The following is a 15,463-nucleotide window of genomic DNA, read 5'->3' on the forward strand; positions in this document are numbered from 1 at the left end:
GAGCAAGTACACTCCTACAAACGTATGACAAGTTCAAACACATTTCAAAGTATGGCAAATAAAAAAGATTTTTAAATTTGCTGTTATTCACAGTGAGTGAGTGTCATAGACTCCATCTACTAGTGTGCATCAGCTGTTGGGAGCCGTAAGGAGGCCAGCAGGTTCACTTCAACCCTGTAGTGGGAGGCCCACAGATTTAAAGCAACTTAGGCTCCCAGTCTGACTGCAAACTGTGCCAAAAATGTATGGTAGCCTAAAAAAAAATAGAAGAATAAAAACCCATCAGACTCTATTCTTCCTGTATTATACATCAGGTCAATACCTCTGCTGTATCACACTCAGCTAAGCCAGGGTCTGGTTTTTCTCTTTAGATTTTAATTTAGGTGTGTACTAATTTTTTTATGTGTCATGAATACAGAAAGTGCATAGAATAAGTGAGAAAATTTGGTTTAATATGGTTTTAAATCTATCCATATTTTCCTTTTGTACTTCCCAGCCTGTGCATAGAACACACATTGTGTGTACGCGCCTTTCATGCTTTAGGCCCCAGTTTGTAGAAATATATTTAGGACTTCCATATCTAAATTTATTGACGGACAGATGGAAAAAGATGGAATCTTTGAACCATGAAAGCTTCATATTTGATACTTTCAGATTGAACAGCTGGAGCACAGGATGTTTCTCCTGGAGGAGCAGAATGAGAAGCTGAGAGACGAGAAAGAGCTGTTGCTGGAGGCCAACAAAGACTTGGCCCACAGCTGCCGCAGACTCCATGCCTCAGCGGATCATCAACGAGTGCAAGAAGCTGTCCGGGAAGAGGCAGCTCTGGCCCAGGAGGCACAGCATCGTGGTGATATCATGGCTCTCGAAGTCCAGCTTGGCGAATCGAAGAAAGAGATCGCCAGGCTTCATCATCAGTTGCTGAAGTTGAGACAGGAGCTGGGGATCCTAAGAGCAGCTAGGGACTTCTATAGGAATCGTGCAGCAGGACCAACACGAACTACTGGGAATTCTACCAGTATTAACAACAAGGTCAAATTCAAGGCAACCAGGCGTAGACGTCTTCTTCACCCGCACAGCCACCAAACAGTCAGTCCTAATCAAGCTACCAGTTGGCAAGGCCGCAGCCCCAGTCCCACTAAGGATGAGTGGGAGGACATGAGCATAGATAGGTAATGATACACACGCACATGCACAAATATACTTATTCTCTTGTCCTTCCCCCTCATTATTTTTAGGAGGCTGGAGAGAAGAGAATAGGATGACTGAATTGTGGGGGTACGTAGCATCGAGGGGACAACGTGCATATGCAAAACCATAACCAAATGGGTGATTGAATTTCATTGTCTGTCTAGTTTATATTCAGGAGCCAAAAGAAGAAGGTGAGCAAGAATGATAGAGAGAAGCTGAGAGGAGGGGGAATGTTCTGTCAGATCCTCTGAAATATCCTGGGACACTGTGCTTGGAGCTCATTGACTGAAATTTGCATGCAAAATTAGCCACCTCTCTACACAAAGTTGAACCAATGCCAGAAAAGCCCAGGGATAAGGGGGCCGCCGAAGCCTTGATACCTTCCAGTGATACCATTTTCATGCACAAGTCACGCCACCCTGAAACTGACAGTTTGGCAGTTTGATTTAATTTACTGGTTCTTTGCATATTTACTAATACCCCCCTGACAGCTCCAAGGATCCCCCAGCTAAAAGCCACCACCCCCAACACGCACACAACCACGGAAGCGTACCCCACCTTGTGTCTAGTTATGTTGGCTATTTTGTGGTATGTCAATTCATAAATTTGTGTGTGTGTGTGTGTGTGTGTGGTGTTCTCATTTCCTCCAGCCACCCCTTAACCACCTCCCAACACACACACATACAAATCCTTTCCACCCTATGCTCCTCTCCTCTCTATTCACCTTAATTTAGTTAGATAAATTTTGAATGACCTAACTCGGATCTGTACCAGATGTCTACAAGCTGTTTAACACCCTCTAAATTACGAACCATCAACAGTAATTATTCCATGTATGTTTTATGCAAAAAGGCTACTGAGCCAACATTTATTGAGTGATAGCTGCTGATTTCCGACACATTAATGGATATTCTTTTATCCGCTTTTTTCTCTTTTCCAATATGCCTTATCTATCTGTTGTCTTTATCGCAGTCCTGCTTACTCACTAGTATTCCACCAACTAATTCATCACACTGTAATCCACTTGTATCCACATGAGGCCAGTTAGCAGGGACTGGGTGCAGCAATGCCCTGCTTTCCTAATGCCTCTCTATGTGGCTAATAAGCTGCAGTCTAATAAACGCTTTACCTGAGAGGTGGATCTAAGCGGATTTGTGAAGGAGTCTTAAACTGAGATGTAGTCTTATTTAAGGCACCTGTCAGGTGATTTGCTGCTGTAAAGCCCTCTGTGTGTCTTATTTTCATGGATATGTTGCTCTACGCCTTTCAGATTTACAGTACGCTTGCCCGAGGAGCAGAGGCCTAAATTGTGCCAAATATAGATGTCAGACCTGATCAGGCCACTGATGAGGCTTCATTTCTTTCCTCCCGTTTCTTTTCTCGTTGACTTTGGCCTTGTCCTATGTACTTCTAGCTTTGTCAAATGACTTCAGTGCACCAACAATAGTACTCTTATTGTCTGTTTCAAAGAGCATGGGCTTTCTACCCAAGTAACCAGTGATAGTGTCATTTTTTATGCGGTTAATTCTTTAACTTAGGTGAAATGAGTTGGGACATTTTTATTTTTGTAGTATTAGGCGTTTTGTTGCAGGCCAAAAGAGTACTGTTATTGATTTTTTTTTTTAATATTTGAAAGGCAGTTAGTTGTAAACAACCTAGATTGAACAAGTAAATGTGTTTTAAGACCCACTCCAATGAAAATTGCCTTTTTGGTGTGTGACACATTCTTGTTGCAAGGATGGAGGACATACAGTATATTAAGAGAAATAAGCCCAAAGTTGCATTTCCTAGTTTTCCTTTATTTAACTCACTGTGAATCAGGATCAGATGTAAAAAATGCAGTTTAAAAGGAGTGTATTTGTTGCGTAGGAAATAAGCTGGGAGGGCCACAATTTCCCTGCTCCAAGCTCTCAGCAACAGGGGAATGAGCGTGGGGTTTCTCTGCGCTAAAGGTTCTCCCCACAACTCAGAGGCGAATTTCTAATAAACTACTGCTGCTCTGCAGAAACTTTTTCTGGAAAGCAACACACGTTTTTTTTTTTTATTTGGCAGCAAATGGCATGTTAATAATTAAAAGACCACTGCGAGCACTTTCAGAATAGCTCAAAAGATGAGAAATAGTAAATAAATAGTTTAAAGATGTATAGTATAAAAACTTTTCTGAATTGTCAACTAACATGCACTTAAAAATGGTGATTAGTACTGCTCAGAAGGTCCCTGTGCCCCCACCAGACTGATTTTAACCCCAACTAGCCCCCAGCCATGTCATCTTCCAGTTAGATCCTCTCTCTGTGGTCTTTACCTCTGCTGCTTCCTCCAGGCCCCACCGTAATAAACCCGCCAGCGTAAATGTCAGTGGCTTCCACCTTCACGTCAAAGGTCACTGTCAATAAACCTGTGTTGGGTTTGTGTGTGTGTGTGTGTGTGGTGTGTTTGTGTGTCTCTGGAAGCCCTTACCATGCGCCCATCAGATGCAACTTTGCGCTCTGCTCAACCGTGCCTTTCATACATGTCTGTCACACCAAGAGGGCTAATGAAGGCCACAGCCACTCTCATACATGTTGATGCATTCACCAACAGCATCAGACACTGCAGCTTTTCACTTAATTTACACCCACATTTACACTTCCAGCTCAGAAATTGGATGGGACATTGATTTTCTGTTTGAAGGAGGAGGGCGAAATGCACATATTTTTGCTTGATGTCAACTAAATCAACCATAAAAGGTAAATTGGATTTTTGTCTAAGGGTGGTACTTTAACAGGCAGGGTTGTTGGTTCAACTTCTGCTGCGTAATAAACTTTCTTTTCTTTCCTTTCTCAACAGCGACAGTGGAGAAGAGTTCTCGGACAGTCTCAACAGGACGCCGTCGCGGGCTGTACTTCATAGACAACCCTCAACTAAAAAGGTTGGCTTTTACTTATTACTTGATGACGTGTTGAACAATAATTAGAAAATTTGGGCACTATTATTTTTTTCTGCCAACAATATCTTTCAGATCCGTTTATCTTTTTCCTAAAATCTTTTTAGCAAACGTTATGAGAAAGGGAGTTTAAAGGGCCTATATCATGAGCTTTTAAGTGTATTATAATGTGCATTCATCACAAAAAACACCCCCAAAGTGGTATTTTAATCCATTTCTGAGGAATCCTCTAAAAACCTGCGCTCTGAGCACCAGCCCCTCCTAATCCATGATAAAGAATGTGTTTATGACAAACACATTGTGATGTCACAAAGTGAGGAACAGCCCCTTCCAGGAAGAGTCAGCACCACCTTCGGACTAACACACCCACTTTCTCCTTGGAGCTAGCGGTGATCGGCAGAACGCTTTCTTTTTATATGCACAATATGCACATCCGTCTTTGCAAAAGTTCGGATGTTGTTTGTATTCACGGGCAAAACGCAGACACCATGCCGAGGTGTTACTATCGATAGGAAATCAATATTGATTCATCAAATCCTTAAATGGATTTTCATTCAATTCTTTTTTGTAAGAATTCTGAATTTTACAAAGGAAATGTTTACCTTTGTCTAGTTTATATCACTAGTTAAAAGTGTTTTTCTAATATCAAAACAATTTGGTTTTGAGTGGAAATCTCTACAATTAAATTGTACTGAAGCAAACAGAGTTGTGAGTTTGTGAACTTAAATTGATTTAGTATTTTAGCCTGATTACTACACCACAATATGAACACATTGTATTTACTTCAAACATTGAATCTTATATGTCTATATAAATACAAAAGTTGTCCAATACAAAATCATTGTATGAATATGTATTTAATTATCTGTATTGCTTTGTAAAGAAAAGTGTCAATTTTGAAGATTTTTGTCTGTTTGTTGATAATTTGTCTAAAATAAATAATCTTTGTTAATGAAGTGGGTTCCCAGGTTATCAGTAGACTGTTTAAAGACCCACTCTGATCATCTTTTGATATATTTCAAAAGCTTTTCTATTGGTCTTTTAATTAGGATTATAATGTTTTTCGCCGTAATCAAAAAAAAACTGTCATTATCTAGGATGCAGTTTTTACAGAGCGTTCGTTAGAAATTTGCCTCTGAGTTTTGGGCGGCATTGTTGGCATACAGCAACTCCGCCCCCTTTCCCAAAGGGGTAGAGGGTGGCTTGTGACCCACCCAGCATGTTTTCTACGTCACAAATAGGCTCTTTTTCAAATGACATTTTTTCGTCTTCTCCTGATTTACAATTATTTAAAAAAAAAATACTCAGAATTTTAAACTTATTTTTTTAATATATGTCTTCTATCATAAAAATGCCACAAGAATGTATTAAAAATATCAACAACACAGTTTTTATCATAGTTGATCTTTACCATAAAAGGTTACATAAACTGTTTTCTGAGCAAATGATGTTTGATTATTTTATATTGACACAAATTTAAAATGGAAATATATGTATTTTAGCAAATATGACACTGTAGCATATTTTGACACCTCTTAACGGTTTCGCTTACTTTGGAACCAATGGGCTCTTAAACCTTGCACTAGTCCACATCAAACCAATTCACAGCAGGGCATGTTAGCTCCAAAGCCAAGAGAGAAAAAGTCAGTCAAGAAAAGAGACAAAGAAATGTCTTTAAAAGGTTTATGCCTTTTTTTCTCCCCTCCTCTGTTTATTCGCAATGAAAGGAGAAAAGGGTGTTGTTGTTGTTGTTGTAAATGTAACCTGGGAGCTGTCGGGAGTCTTCTCTCAGATCCCCTTTCAGTTTCCTCTTTCCTGATCCACTAAATATGCCCATCAGCTCCTCCTGAGCTCATCGCTGTGACAACCAGAGCCCCTCAAAACGTGTCACGTCACAAACCAAAGGGTTCATCTCCTTTTCCTCCCTGCATGTGTGATCAAACCTGGCACTGATCACATCCAAAGGATGTAGGCAGAGAGGAAGGAGGGTGCAATCGGTGGTTCTGGGGGGAGGGAGGGAGCCTTTGATGTCACTACAAACGGTGGTGCAGTGGGGAGGTGGCACATACACACTTGCATACACATCGATACACTCGTACCTGTCATACCGTCAGAGTGTGTTGTGGTTCTCAGACAGTGATTTAACAAAGGCGGCGTTTGCGAGCATGTGTCAGAAGTAATGCCCTCAGTGAGACTTGTTCAAGTTGGAATCTGTTGAACATGCTCAGGTGAATTATTTAAGCATAGGGTGATTTGTCGTGCCACGTTAAGCTGAACGCACACTGTGATCATCGTGTCGTCGCAAGCTCCTCTCAGGAAACGCAGCATGTCAACTGTTGTGTTGGATTAAACTGCTTTTCATCATACTGACTTTTCAGGGGTTTTTCTAGTCCTACAGGTGTTCATCAAGCTCAAACTTAGAAACCACCTCCGTTGGATCTAACAGAAGACAACCTCATGTTCTGGCCCAAGGTAGCACAAATTTTCCTTTTTTTTGCTTGACTAAAAAAAACTAATCAGCTATTAGTTAAAGCAGATAGAACACTCAATGTATTTACACGCTGTCGATCAGTTACAAATATTTGAGAACTTAGCCCTGTTTTGGATTTTTTCCTAAGCTTGACAATCATAAATTGGTTGTAAATAGATATGTAAATCATTCCAGTGGTTAAAAATATCACAGTTTTCACTTGTGAATACACAAACAATTTTACATATCCCTGTTAACTCCCAGCCGTAACAACCAAACAAAGATTCGGTGGAGTTTTTTTACTTTTTTTTTTTTTTGCACTTCAACTCTCAGGCAGCAGTACACGTTTCCTCCTGTTAGATGATAAACAGCATGAGCCGTGGGACCGAGGGACAGGAGGAGAGAAAAGGAGGTGGAGGAAGAAGAGGATGCTGATGAAGAGCCAGCGCTGCTCCACCTCTTCTCTGCAGCAGCGCGTCGAGTCCCTACAGCGCCACATTGACATCCTGCGAAGTGCCAGGAAAGATGCTCTGCTCTCAGCCAGAGAGCTGCGAAGGGCCAATGAGATGATCACATCACAGCTCAACACACTCACTGAGAAACTCCACAGCAGCAAGCAGCAAACACAGGTAACTGGGGAGAAATAAGCACATGTGCAAAGGGAAAAGGGCAGTTCTGTTTGGAAATGTCTTATTACCAAGTTTTTTCTTTTTATGGCATATTTTTTTTCTCAGTAGTAAGAGTGCAGCTATTTAATGAGTAAGCTGACAGGCCTAACCTCATCCAAATAGAACTGAAAACAAAGCACTTTTTGTCCCCCTGATTGTTACATCGATTCTTCCTCTGGTTTGTTATTTTTTAGCCAATTGTCTGTCTGTTTGTCAACATATTCCAAAAATTGCTTTCCTTCTCACAGACACACACAGTAAGGGTGAATATAGCTTAGTGGGTTGAGTGGCTGACCTTCCGATTTGTTGGTTGGAGGTTCAACTTCCAAACTTAGTTTGGGAGACAGTAAGTTTTCTCTTCTGCTGCACACACGTCAGAAACTCTAACATTCACACTGCCCTTGACGACGCACGTTCAAGCGACCACTTCCAATGAAAAGACAATGTAAACGCATGTAAATGCATTAAAAAGTCTTGCTTCCTGACCAATCGGGCACTCTGATTTGGTAGTGACGTATGGATGACGTCCCCTTTAATTCACTGTAGTACAAACCATTTGTAAATTGATCATGGAGGAGAAATTAAAAGATTGCAGTTTGTTCCTGGCTGGAAATATATGACACCAAGTCTTTCGTATGTCGGAATAGACTGGAGCAAGATTCACCAGATTTACACCTCTTTGACGTTTCGCTAGTTATGTTACGACATGTGCTAGTAAAGAGTAGAAAACAGAAAGAAGAATCTCCTCCCTACTCATCCAGTGTTAACACCATGTGCTAAATGCTGGTTCTTGAACCCGCATGTTCTTGAATGTGCATCGCACGTCTATATGACTCTTTGGTTCTGAATAAAAATCTCCTAAATCTTTAATTCTTTCTGCAAATGAGCACACACTCCAAAGCAGCATTTTAGCAGAGGTGGTCATAATTGAAAAAAAGCTAAAAGGTAAATTGAGACAAAGGTGTAACCAGCAAAGACCCACAGGACACATGTCTAAGTGCATGTTTTCATCTGAATGTTTTGGTGCAAAATAGTACAAATGCGGTATTGTGGACTCGTACACAAAGATCATAGTGCATCTTTCATAAAGTTGCTGCCTAGGAAGTGGTCCATGTCTATCCAGGCATCCGATTGCTAAAACCCAACCAGACCTTAGACTCAGAACAGCAGTATAGGCACACGTGGACGCTCACACACAAACTCGCACTATGTTGAGTGAATGAGTGGACAGAGGGGGAATTGTTGTCTTCCTCTTTGTTTCCTCTTTCCTCGTGCAGTATTAATGCCACTCCACTACAGAAAGTTGGTGCTGACTGACTGGTCAAAGCTAGGTCTTGTTTCGCTCTCTGGAAAGGGCAAGAGGTGATGGACTCTGGACTTGTTCTAGCCGGTCCCGGCCAAGTCTCTAACTAAAACTCTCTGCTTGTAATTGGCTTAGGACAGCCTCCACAGGGGCCATCATGTGAGAGGTAGCATGGCAGTTTCACAGAGACTTGTTTGTCTGGCTTTGTCTCCTGATCTTTCAGCCATTCTGTCCTTTTTGCTTCCTTCTTTGCCCATTGTCATCATTAACTAAAGTTTGTTCTTCTTTCTCCTGATGAGTTAGCTTAATTAGATTCATAAACAAATAGAAATAAATACATTTCACAATGATTTCATTTACATAGGTGTTGGTTTAAGTACTCCAATCTCTTTAAAAGTGTTTTTCTTTTAACAGAACCAAAACTAAAAGTCTATCATATAACATAATAGTATATAACCAAAAAAATGAGAAATGCTCTGTGTTTTTAACATAACTTGATCACTCTTGTGCAATGTAGATGTACAGACACACACGGACAACTTCATATTGCAATTGCTTGTCTGTTGTATTGTGATTTTGTTTTTTTTCTGGTTCACAGTGCATGCATGTAAAACAAAATTTCAAGATTATGTTTCAATGTTATGTAAAAGTATTTTATTTTATATGGTGGTCTTTTAAAAGTAATACAGTAGTGAAAAATTTGAAAAAAGTTAGAACATGTATATTTTTAAGAAAAACGAGTGAATTATCTAATAATTCAACGACTAGCTGTTAGAGGTCAGGAACACCATTTCACTAAGTTTTGATAGAATAATTAGTAATGAAGTTAGTAATGAAATATTCACACTGCTTGTTAGGATTTTTTGGGTTTCAGACATCTTTTAATTAATAAAACCTTCACCGGGTCAAATTGTCCCAGGAACATCATCTCTGTTCCTCACAAACGAACATAACAGGAGGGTTAAAACAACTGAAATACAATACAGTAGGTTTAGAAAAGAAGAAATAAAAGGTCTCAGTTGAAAAAAGATCTGTATGCATTCAAACACGAAAGTGAACCTGCACACTAGGCTGTTCCAAGTATAACGGATGAGTAAAGCCTCTACTCACGCATATCTAAAAACAGGATTATTTGGTAGCTTTGGATGTTCTTCCCTTAATCGTAATACCACAACTTCTGACATTACCTCGAAGTTCACTATCCTTATCTCGGTAAGTGGGATCTGTCCTGCCCTCTCCTAACATTTTAGTGTCAGGGATTATAACAGGATTAAGCAGATGAAACAGGTATAATATCATAAAGAAAAGCTGCACACATCATTTAAAACTGATTAGGGCTTAGGCTGAGTGAAAAAAAAAACTGACTTGAAGAAATAACTAGTGTTATTAAGCAGTTTGTTAACTTTGATCATCCACGTTTTTGTGTTCCATATTTCTGAACGATAAAACGCACCACATAACAAGGCGCACCGTCACTGAATGGGTCTATTTTTGTACTTGTGTCCTATATAAGGTGCACCAAACTAAAATGCTATGTACACACCGGGCATGTGATGCGTGTTCAAGAACAAGCTAAACAGGCGTTCTTGAACACGTTTTTAGCAGACGGTGTTCACACTGAGCTGTCGCTACTTGGTCCAAGCGCATGCACTCACAGTTGGAATAGACGTGGTGCAAAATGTTGAAGAGGTGCAAATCTCGCCAATCTTGCTCCAGGCTTTTTCTTTTCACAGCTCTTGTCCAAAATGAAAGACTCTGTGTCATACAATTCCGGCCTGGAACAAACCGCAGTTATTAATTCCTCTTTCATGATCCCTTTTCAAACGGTTGGCACTTCCGTGTTTTGAAAAAGACGCTACTCACACTTCACTCGAACCCCGAAACACTCATATGTGTTTACATAGTCACTCAGACTATTAACCGCGTTCACAGTAAGTCTTGAGCTAGTGTGTAGCATGCTACACATACCTGTAATACCTGTATTGCTTCACAATACCTGTAATTCCCAACCTTATTTGCAACATTTAAAATAATAGAATGGTAGAGCTACAATAAAAGTCACTGTGATTACGCTAACTTTCAACCACGTTGGTAACACGTAAAAAAAAAAACACAGTCCGACACTGCTACACGGTAGCTGCATTAGCATACTCACAACCCAACACTTGGACAGAGAGCAGTGTTCCCCTTAAATTCACTTCAACAACAGTAAACACAACCAGAATTAATCCATGTATAAGACATTCCGTATTACAAAGAGCACTGTCATTTCAAACAGAAAATTACGGCTTTTAAATACGACCTATAGTGCAAAAAATACGGTACTTCTTAAACATGCTAGAAAAAAGTATTCTCAACTTTCTTTACCTGTACTTGTTAATTTGTGAAGAAAAAAGACTTAATGTTCTCTAGCGCAGGGCACTTTTTTTCATTCTTGTATTTGCATGTTCAGCTCACTAACGATTTCTTTCAATGTCATGAGTGAGACCAGAGAAGAAGTGGTGTCATCTCTCCTCTTCTAATTGAGGGGGCAGTATATCCGTTTATGTCTGTGTCGTCTCTCACCGGGGCTGAAAATGGCCTCTGAAAATCAAAGCGCGTCTTCCAGGAAGCGTCATCAATGCCTCTCTTAATTCTTTTCAGCGCTGCCACCGAGGCCATAGCCCCACTTTTCATTCTCTACACCTCCCTCCCTCACCCTCTCTGGGGACGTGGCATGTGTGTCTTCAGCAGAGCAGAGGAAACCTAAAACAAGAGGGATTCTATTAAAAGGTGTCAGGCAGCAACCAGATATCAATAACCTCCATGTATGCAGAGCATAGAGCAAACCCCAGGGAATCTGTGGTTTCACTTGTGTGTGCATGTGTGTTTTCAATGAGTGTGGCATATGTTACAACATATCATGTCTCCTATTTGTGCCATTAAGCATACTTGATTTTTGAGATGATACCATATCAGCTATTGTTGTAATATTGAACCAGAGTTGTGACAATGTGATTTAATTAAATTTGGTCTAAAAAGGTGAGAATTTTTAATTTCTATTTTCATATATTTTGTATGTGGTAATATCATTTATCTCAGCTTTTAGAAATCGCACCCAATCAGGTCAAATGGTTGTTACTCATCAATCTAAACCGAGCCACTCAATGTGTGCTGGACATAAAAAGTTCATCCTGATCCTTGCAGGATTGCCCATTACACCATGAATCTGAAAACCTACTTGTAGTACAATATTTTGTCTCATAACCTGCTGTTAATAAACATAGCAATCACAGAAAAAAGACTTGTAAGCTTTGAAAAGCATTATATATAAAAATATAGTTACTGTTATTAGAGAAGAAACATCAAACTAAATTTAATAGCAAATATTCAATAGTATTTTTTTCTATCTGAAAGTGTAAATGGAAGTATGATTTAGTCACTTAGTTTATTTGAATTAATTTTATTTTATTTTTGAACACTTTATTTAAAGATTTTCAATTTTTTATTGAAACACACATACATATAAAAAAACAGCTTTAAAACTGTACAGTTTTTGAATTAATTTTTAAAGCCAAAAGTCAATATTATTAGTATGTGATTTTATTTTCCCCGTTGTTTTTTATGTGTGTCTATGTGTTTTATGTAAAGACATGCATGATGTGATATAAAAGCAATTGACCCTTTTTTTAACCAGCATAATTAGTTTTGTCATTGTATTCTTCTGTTTATCCCAGCTTCTATGACTTTTCCATTCGGCACACACAAACACGTTTCTTTTTTTCTCTTTGGTGTGAAAAAGTTTAACGCTCTCACCTACACGTTGTGTCTGTTGGTTAATTTGTAGAAGCTGACCTCTGACTTGGCTGGTGTGGAGCAGCAGAAAAAAGTTTTGGAGATGGAGTTAGAACAGTGGAAGCGGATCACATTACCCCCACAAACTTCATCAGCTGCACCGGTAAACACTGAGTGCCATGGAAAAACTTTGCCTGCCTCAGCTAACCTTGGCCCCAAGAGCCTGGAGGCTGAGGTCAAACAACTGCAGGGCAGGCTGAAGGTTGGTAATTTCCCAACTGTTGTCTGACTTTACAGTGTTCCTTCATTTTGTACAGATAAATCCAAACTGATTGTTGAAATAACTGTATTAGTTAGTATAAAATGAAACTTCAATTACCTAAAAAAATATATATTGGTATAAGCTTTATAAGTAGCTGGCTAGGCTAAAAACTCAAATCTATCTTTTTATTTTTGGTGTACACTGTGGTTTAACAAGTTTAGGCAACCAACACAAAACAACTTTCCAGTTATTTAATGTTGTAAATATTACTTTTTTGGAAAAAGCTTGTTAAAAGTCTTCTTTTTGTATTTAATTAAAGGCCTCAAATTTTTCTCTGGTTTCAACATCTTCTCCCTCTTTAAAGACCCATTCCGATCATCTTTTGATCTATTGTAAAAGCCTTCCCAGTGGTCTTTTAATCATTACTATGCCATTTTTAGTCAACATTTTTGAAAACCCTGTTGTTTTCTAGGACATAGTTTCTGCAGAGTGGACTGTTGATGAGAGCTCTCTGTTAAAGTGGAGTGGAAGGCTTGTGACCCACCCAGGGCATTTTCTATGTAACAAATACAATCTGTTTTGCTTTCTTACTAATTCATTTTTTTCATCTGCTCCTGATTCACAACAACTTGAATAAAGAAATACTCAGACATGCTATTTTAAGCTGAATTATGATTTTACATGCCTTCTACAATCAGAATGGGCCTTTAAGGATGGTAAAAGTTATCAGTCTTTGTAAAAGTTTTCCTTTCAAAATAACTGAGGTTTAAGAACAATTAAACATGGATAACTTGAGCCTTTGACTTTCCACCACCTGAAGTTATGTGAGATTTCAACATTTGATAGTATTTGAGAGGTTCGTGCCGTTACCCTACATCACAGGGGGAACGAGGAGGGAGTGCACCACACAGCATTATCACCCTCTCAGCAGCCAGCTCATCAGTGTCACAAAACAGATTGCTGCTGTCGTTACGTCTGAGGAAGTCATGGCAGGTGACAGCTTGAAAGGGAGGTGAAGACACGCAATGGGGGTGCACCCTCTGAGTGAGCACATTTTCAAAAGATGGTGCTTTTCAATACCCTTTAGAGGTTGGGGCCATTTAAAGGGAAGTCGGTGTACTTGAATCTCCAAGAATCTTGTCATTGTCCAATGATTTACAATTAACCAGTTATTTAATATTAAAAAAAAAGAATTATGTTGGTTAGAAAGATGTTATTTCTAGTGTATTCAATTGACTTTATATATTACTACACTTTTTGTTGGCTTACAGGAGAGCTTCTGTATTAAAATTAAAATAAAGTTGGGACTGTTGTGTGTTTATTGTTTTTTTCCCAATTATTTCTATTGAAAATGTATCATCACTTCACCTCCTTTTGGGTTGTCCACCCTCCCACTGTAACTATAATGAGGTGGCATGCTGTGCTTGACCTGCCATTACCTGTATCATGAAACAACCTCTCCACCTTCTATTGCACACATTAATGAACACACATGACATGTGCCCTCTCCCTAGAGTGCGAGTGCCGAGGTCACACGGCAGATGGCCGCTAACAAAGCCCTGCGTGGCCAACTCCAAGAAAAGGAAGAAAAGCTCTGCCAGTTGCAAGACAAGTTAGTGTCACACCTTTATCTTTATTACTTCAACTTCTCTCTTTTTTTTTTACTTGTGTTCTGTAGAACCTATTTTTTAAATTTTGTTTCATCTTTCTGCACCCCTTTTTCCGCCTTTGTTTCCCAGCGTCTCTGTATGCAAGTGTATGCAAGCATTCAGAGACGCCGAGCTCAGCTCTCATCTGCAGTGTTTGATTCCACCCTGTGGCAGAACTCCATGCGCTGCACTCCACTTCCACATGCGTCTCCTCCCTGTGATTCACTAGTGGATGTGTGCGCGTCCTGGCGGACAAGCGCATAACCAAAGGAGCGGTTATGCGTACACATGTGTGCATGTGGGTGTCTTTTGTGTCATGTAGTTTTGGAGATGAGAACGTGGGTTGCTGATGAGGAATGCTGATCAAAGCAGCGTATTGATTCTTGCTGTGCTGCAGAAAAGGACCATTTTGGCCCATGACACCAAAACCTACACAGCAGCACTCTGGCCTGCGGGCCATAAGCCCCAATGAGTTACACGGTTCACTCAAAGCAGCGCTTGCTGTCTTACTAATGCATAGTAATACATAATCCACTGAGGGAGACTGTTGAGATCTTGACTGCATTTTTTATCTGAACTGAGAAAAAGGTAAAAAAAAAAAAAAAAAAAAAGCAACACTTTTGCTTTCCTCTCTCTCTTTGTCTTGTATGCTCTGTCCTCTGCCCGCTAGTCTCAATAATGCATCCTGGGCATGTGTACTATCACAGTGGATATGTGTTTGTGCGTGACCAAGGCATTGAGGATCACAACTCGACAGACTGAACATCCCTTAGCTCTGGCTGTGCGACCGCCTCAGCCTCTGTTTTAGCCCTTGTCACACACTCAGCCATGCACACACACACACACACAAGTAGCTCGCCATAGCTCCTGGTCTACCACTCCATTTGCCTCCATGGAGGGATCCCTTCTCAGAATGAAAGACATGTCTAGACATCTCTGAAATATAAATCTCAGCACACACACAGGGAGCAAGGCTGCTTCGCCTTAAAGAAGAGAAGGGGGGAAAAAAGAAATGAATTTCAAAGTACACCGGCATGTCCTCAGTCAATATCCGGCACTATGGCCCTGCCTTATTTATGAAGCTGCTTCTTTCATCTTTAGCCCCGTTGTCTATCAGCCACATGAAACATCCACCCGTACCTCGATCTTAACAACATACACAGAAAAGTCAGCTCTCACCCTTTCTAACGCACACATACTTCACACCACTGACTGTTATCATT

General features: G+C 40.0%; 1 protein-coding gene across 9 annotated transcripts in view; it reads left to right on the forward strand.

The window, feature by feature from the left end:
- The window catches only part of LOC101171889 (centlein, centrosomal protein), a 202,270-nt gene that overhangs the window by 165,938 nt on the left and 20,869 nt on the right, over positions 1-15,463 (forward strand). For 8 of the 9 annotated variants that reach the window (XM_078943539.1, XM_078943535.1, XM_078943541.1 and 5 more), the window contains 6 exons: positions 655-1,172; positions 4,018-4,099; positions 6,505-6,586; positions 6,918-7,213; positions 12,382-12,591; positions 14,106-14,203. In XM_078943539.1, coding sequence (XP_078799665.1) covers positions 655-1,172; positions 4,018-4,099; positions 6,505-6,586; positions 6,918-7,213; positions 12,382-12,591; positions 14,106-14,203 — 1,286 coding nt within the window. The remainder of the gene's footprint in view (positions 1-654; positions 1,173-4,017; positions 4,100-6,504; positions 6,587-6,917; positions 7,214-12,381; positions 12,592-14,105; positions 14,204-15,463) is intronic. The other variant, XM_078943538.1, reaches the window with a different exon arrangement.

Source organism: Oryzias latipes (genome assembly GCF_053564925.1).
Source record: "Oryzias latipes strain Hd-rR chromosome 1 unlocalized genomic scaffold, Olatipes_Hd-rR_3.1 chr1_Y".
NCBI lineage: Eukaryota > Metazoa > Chordata > Actinopteri > Beloniformes > Adrianichthyidae > Oryzias > Oryzias latipes.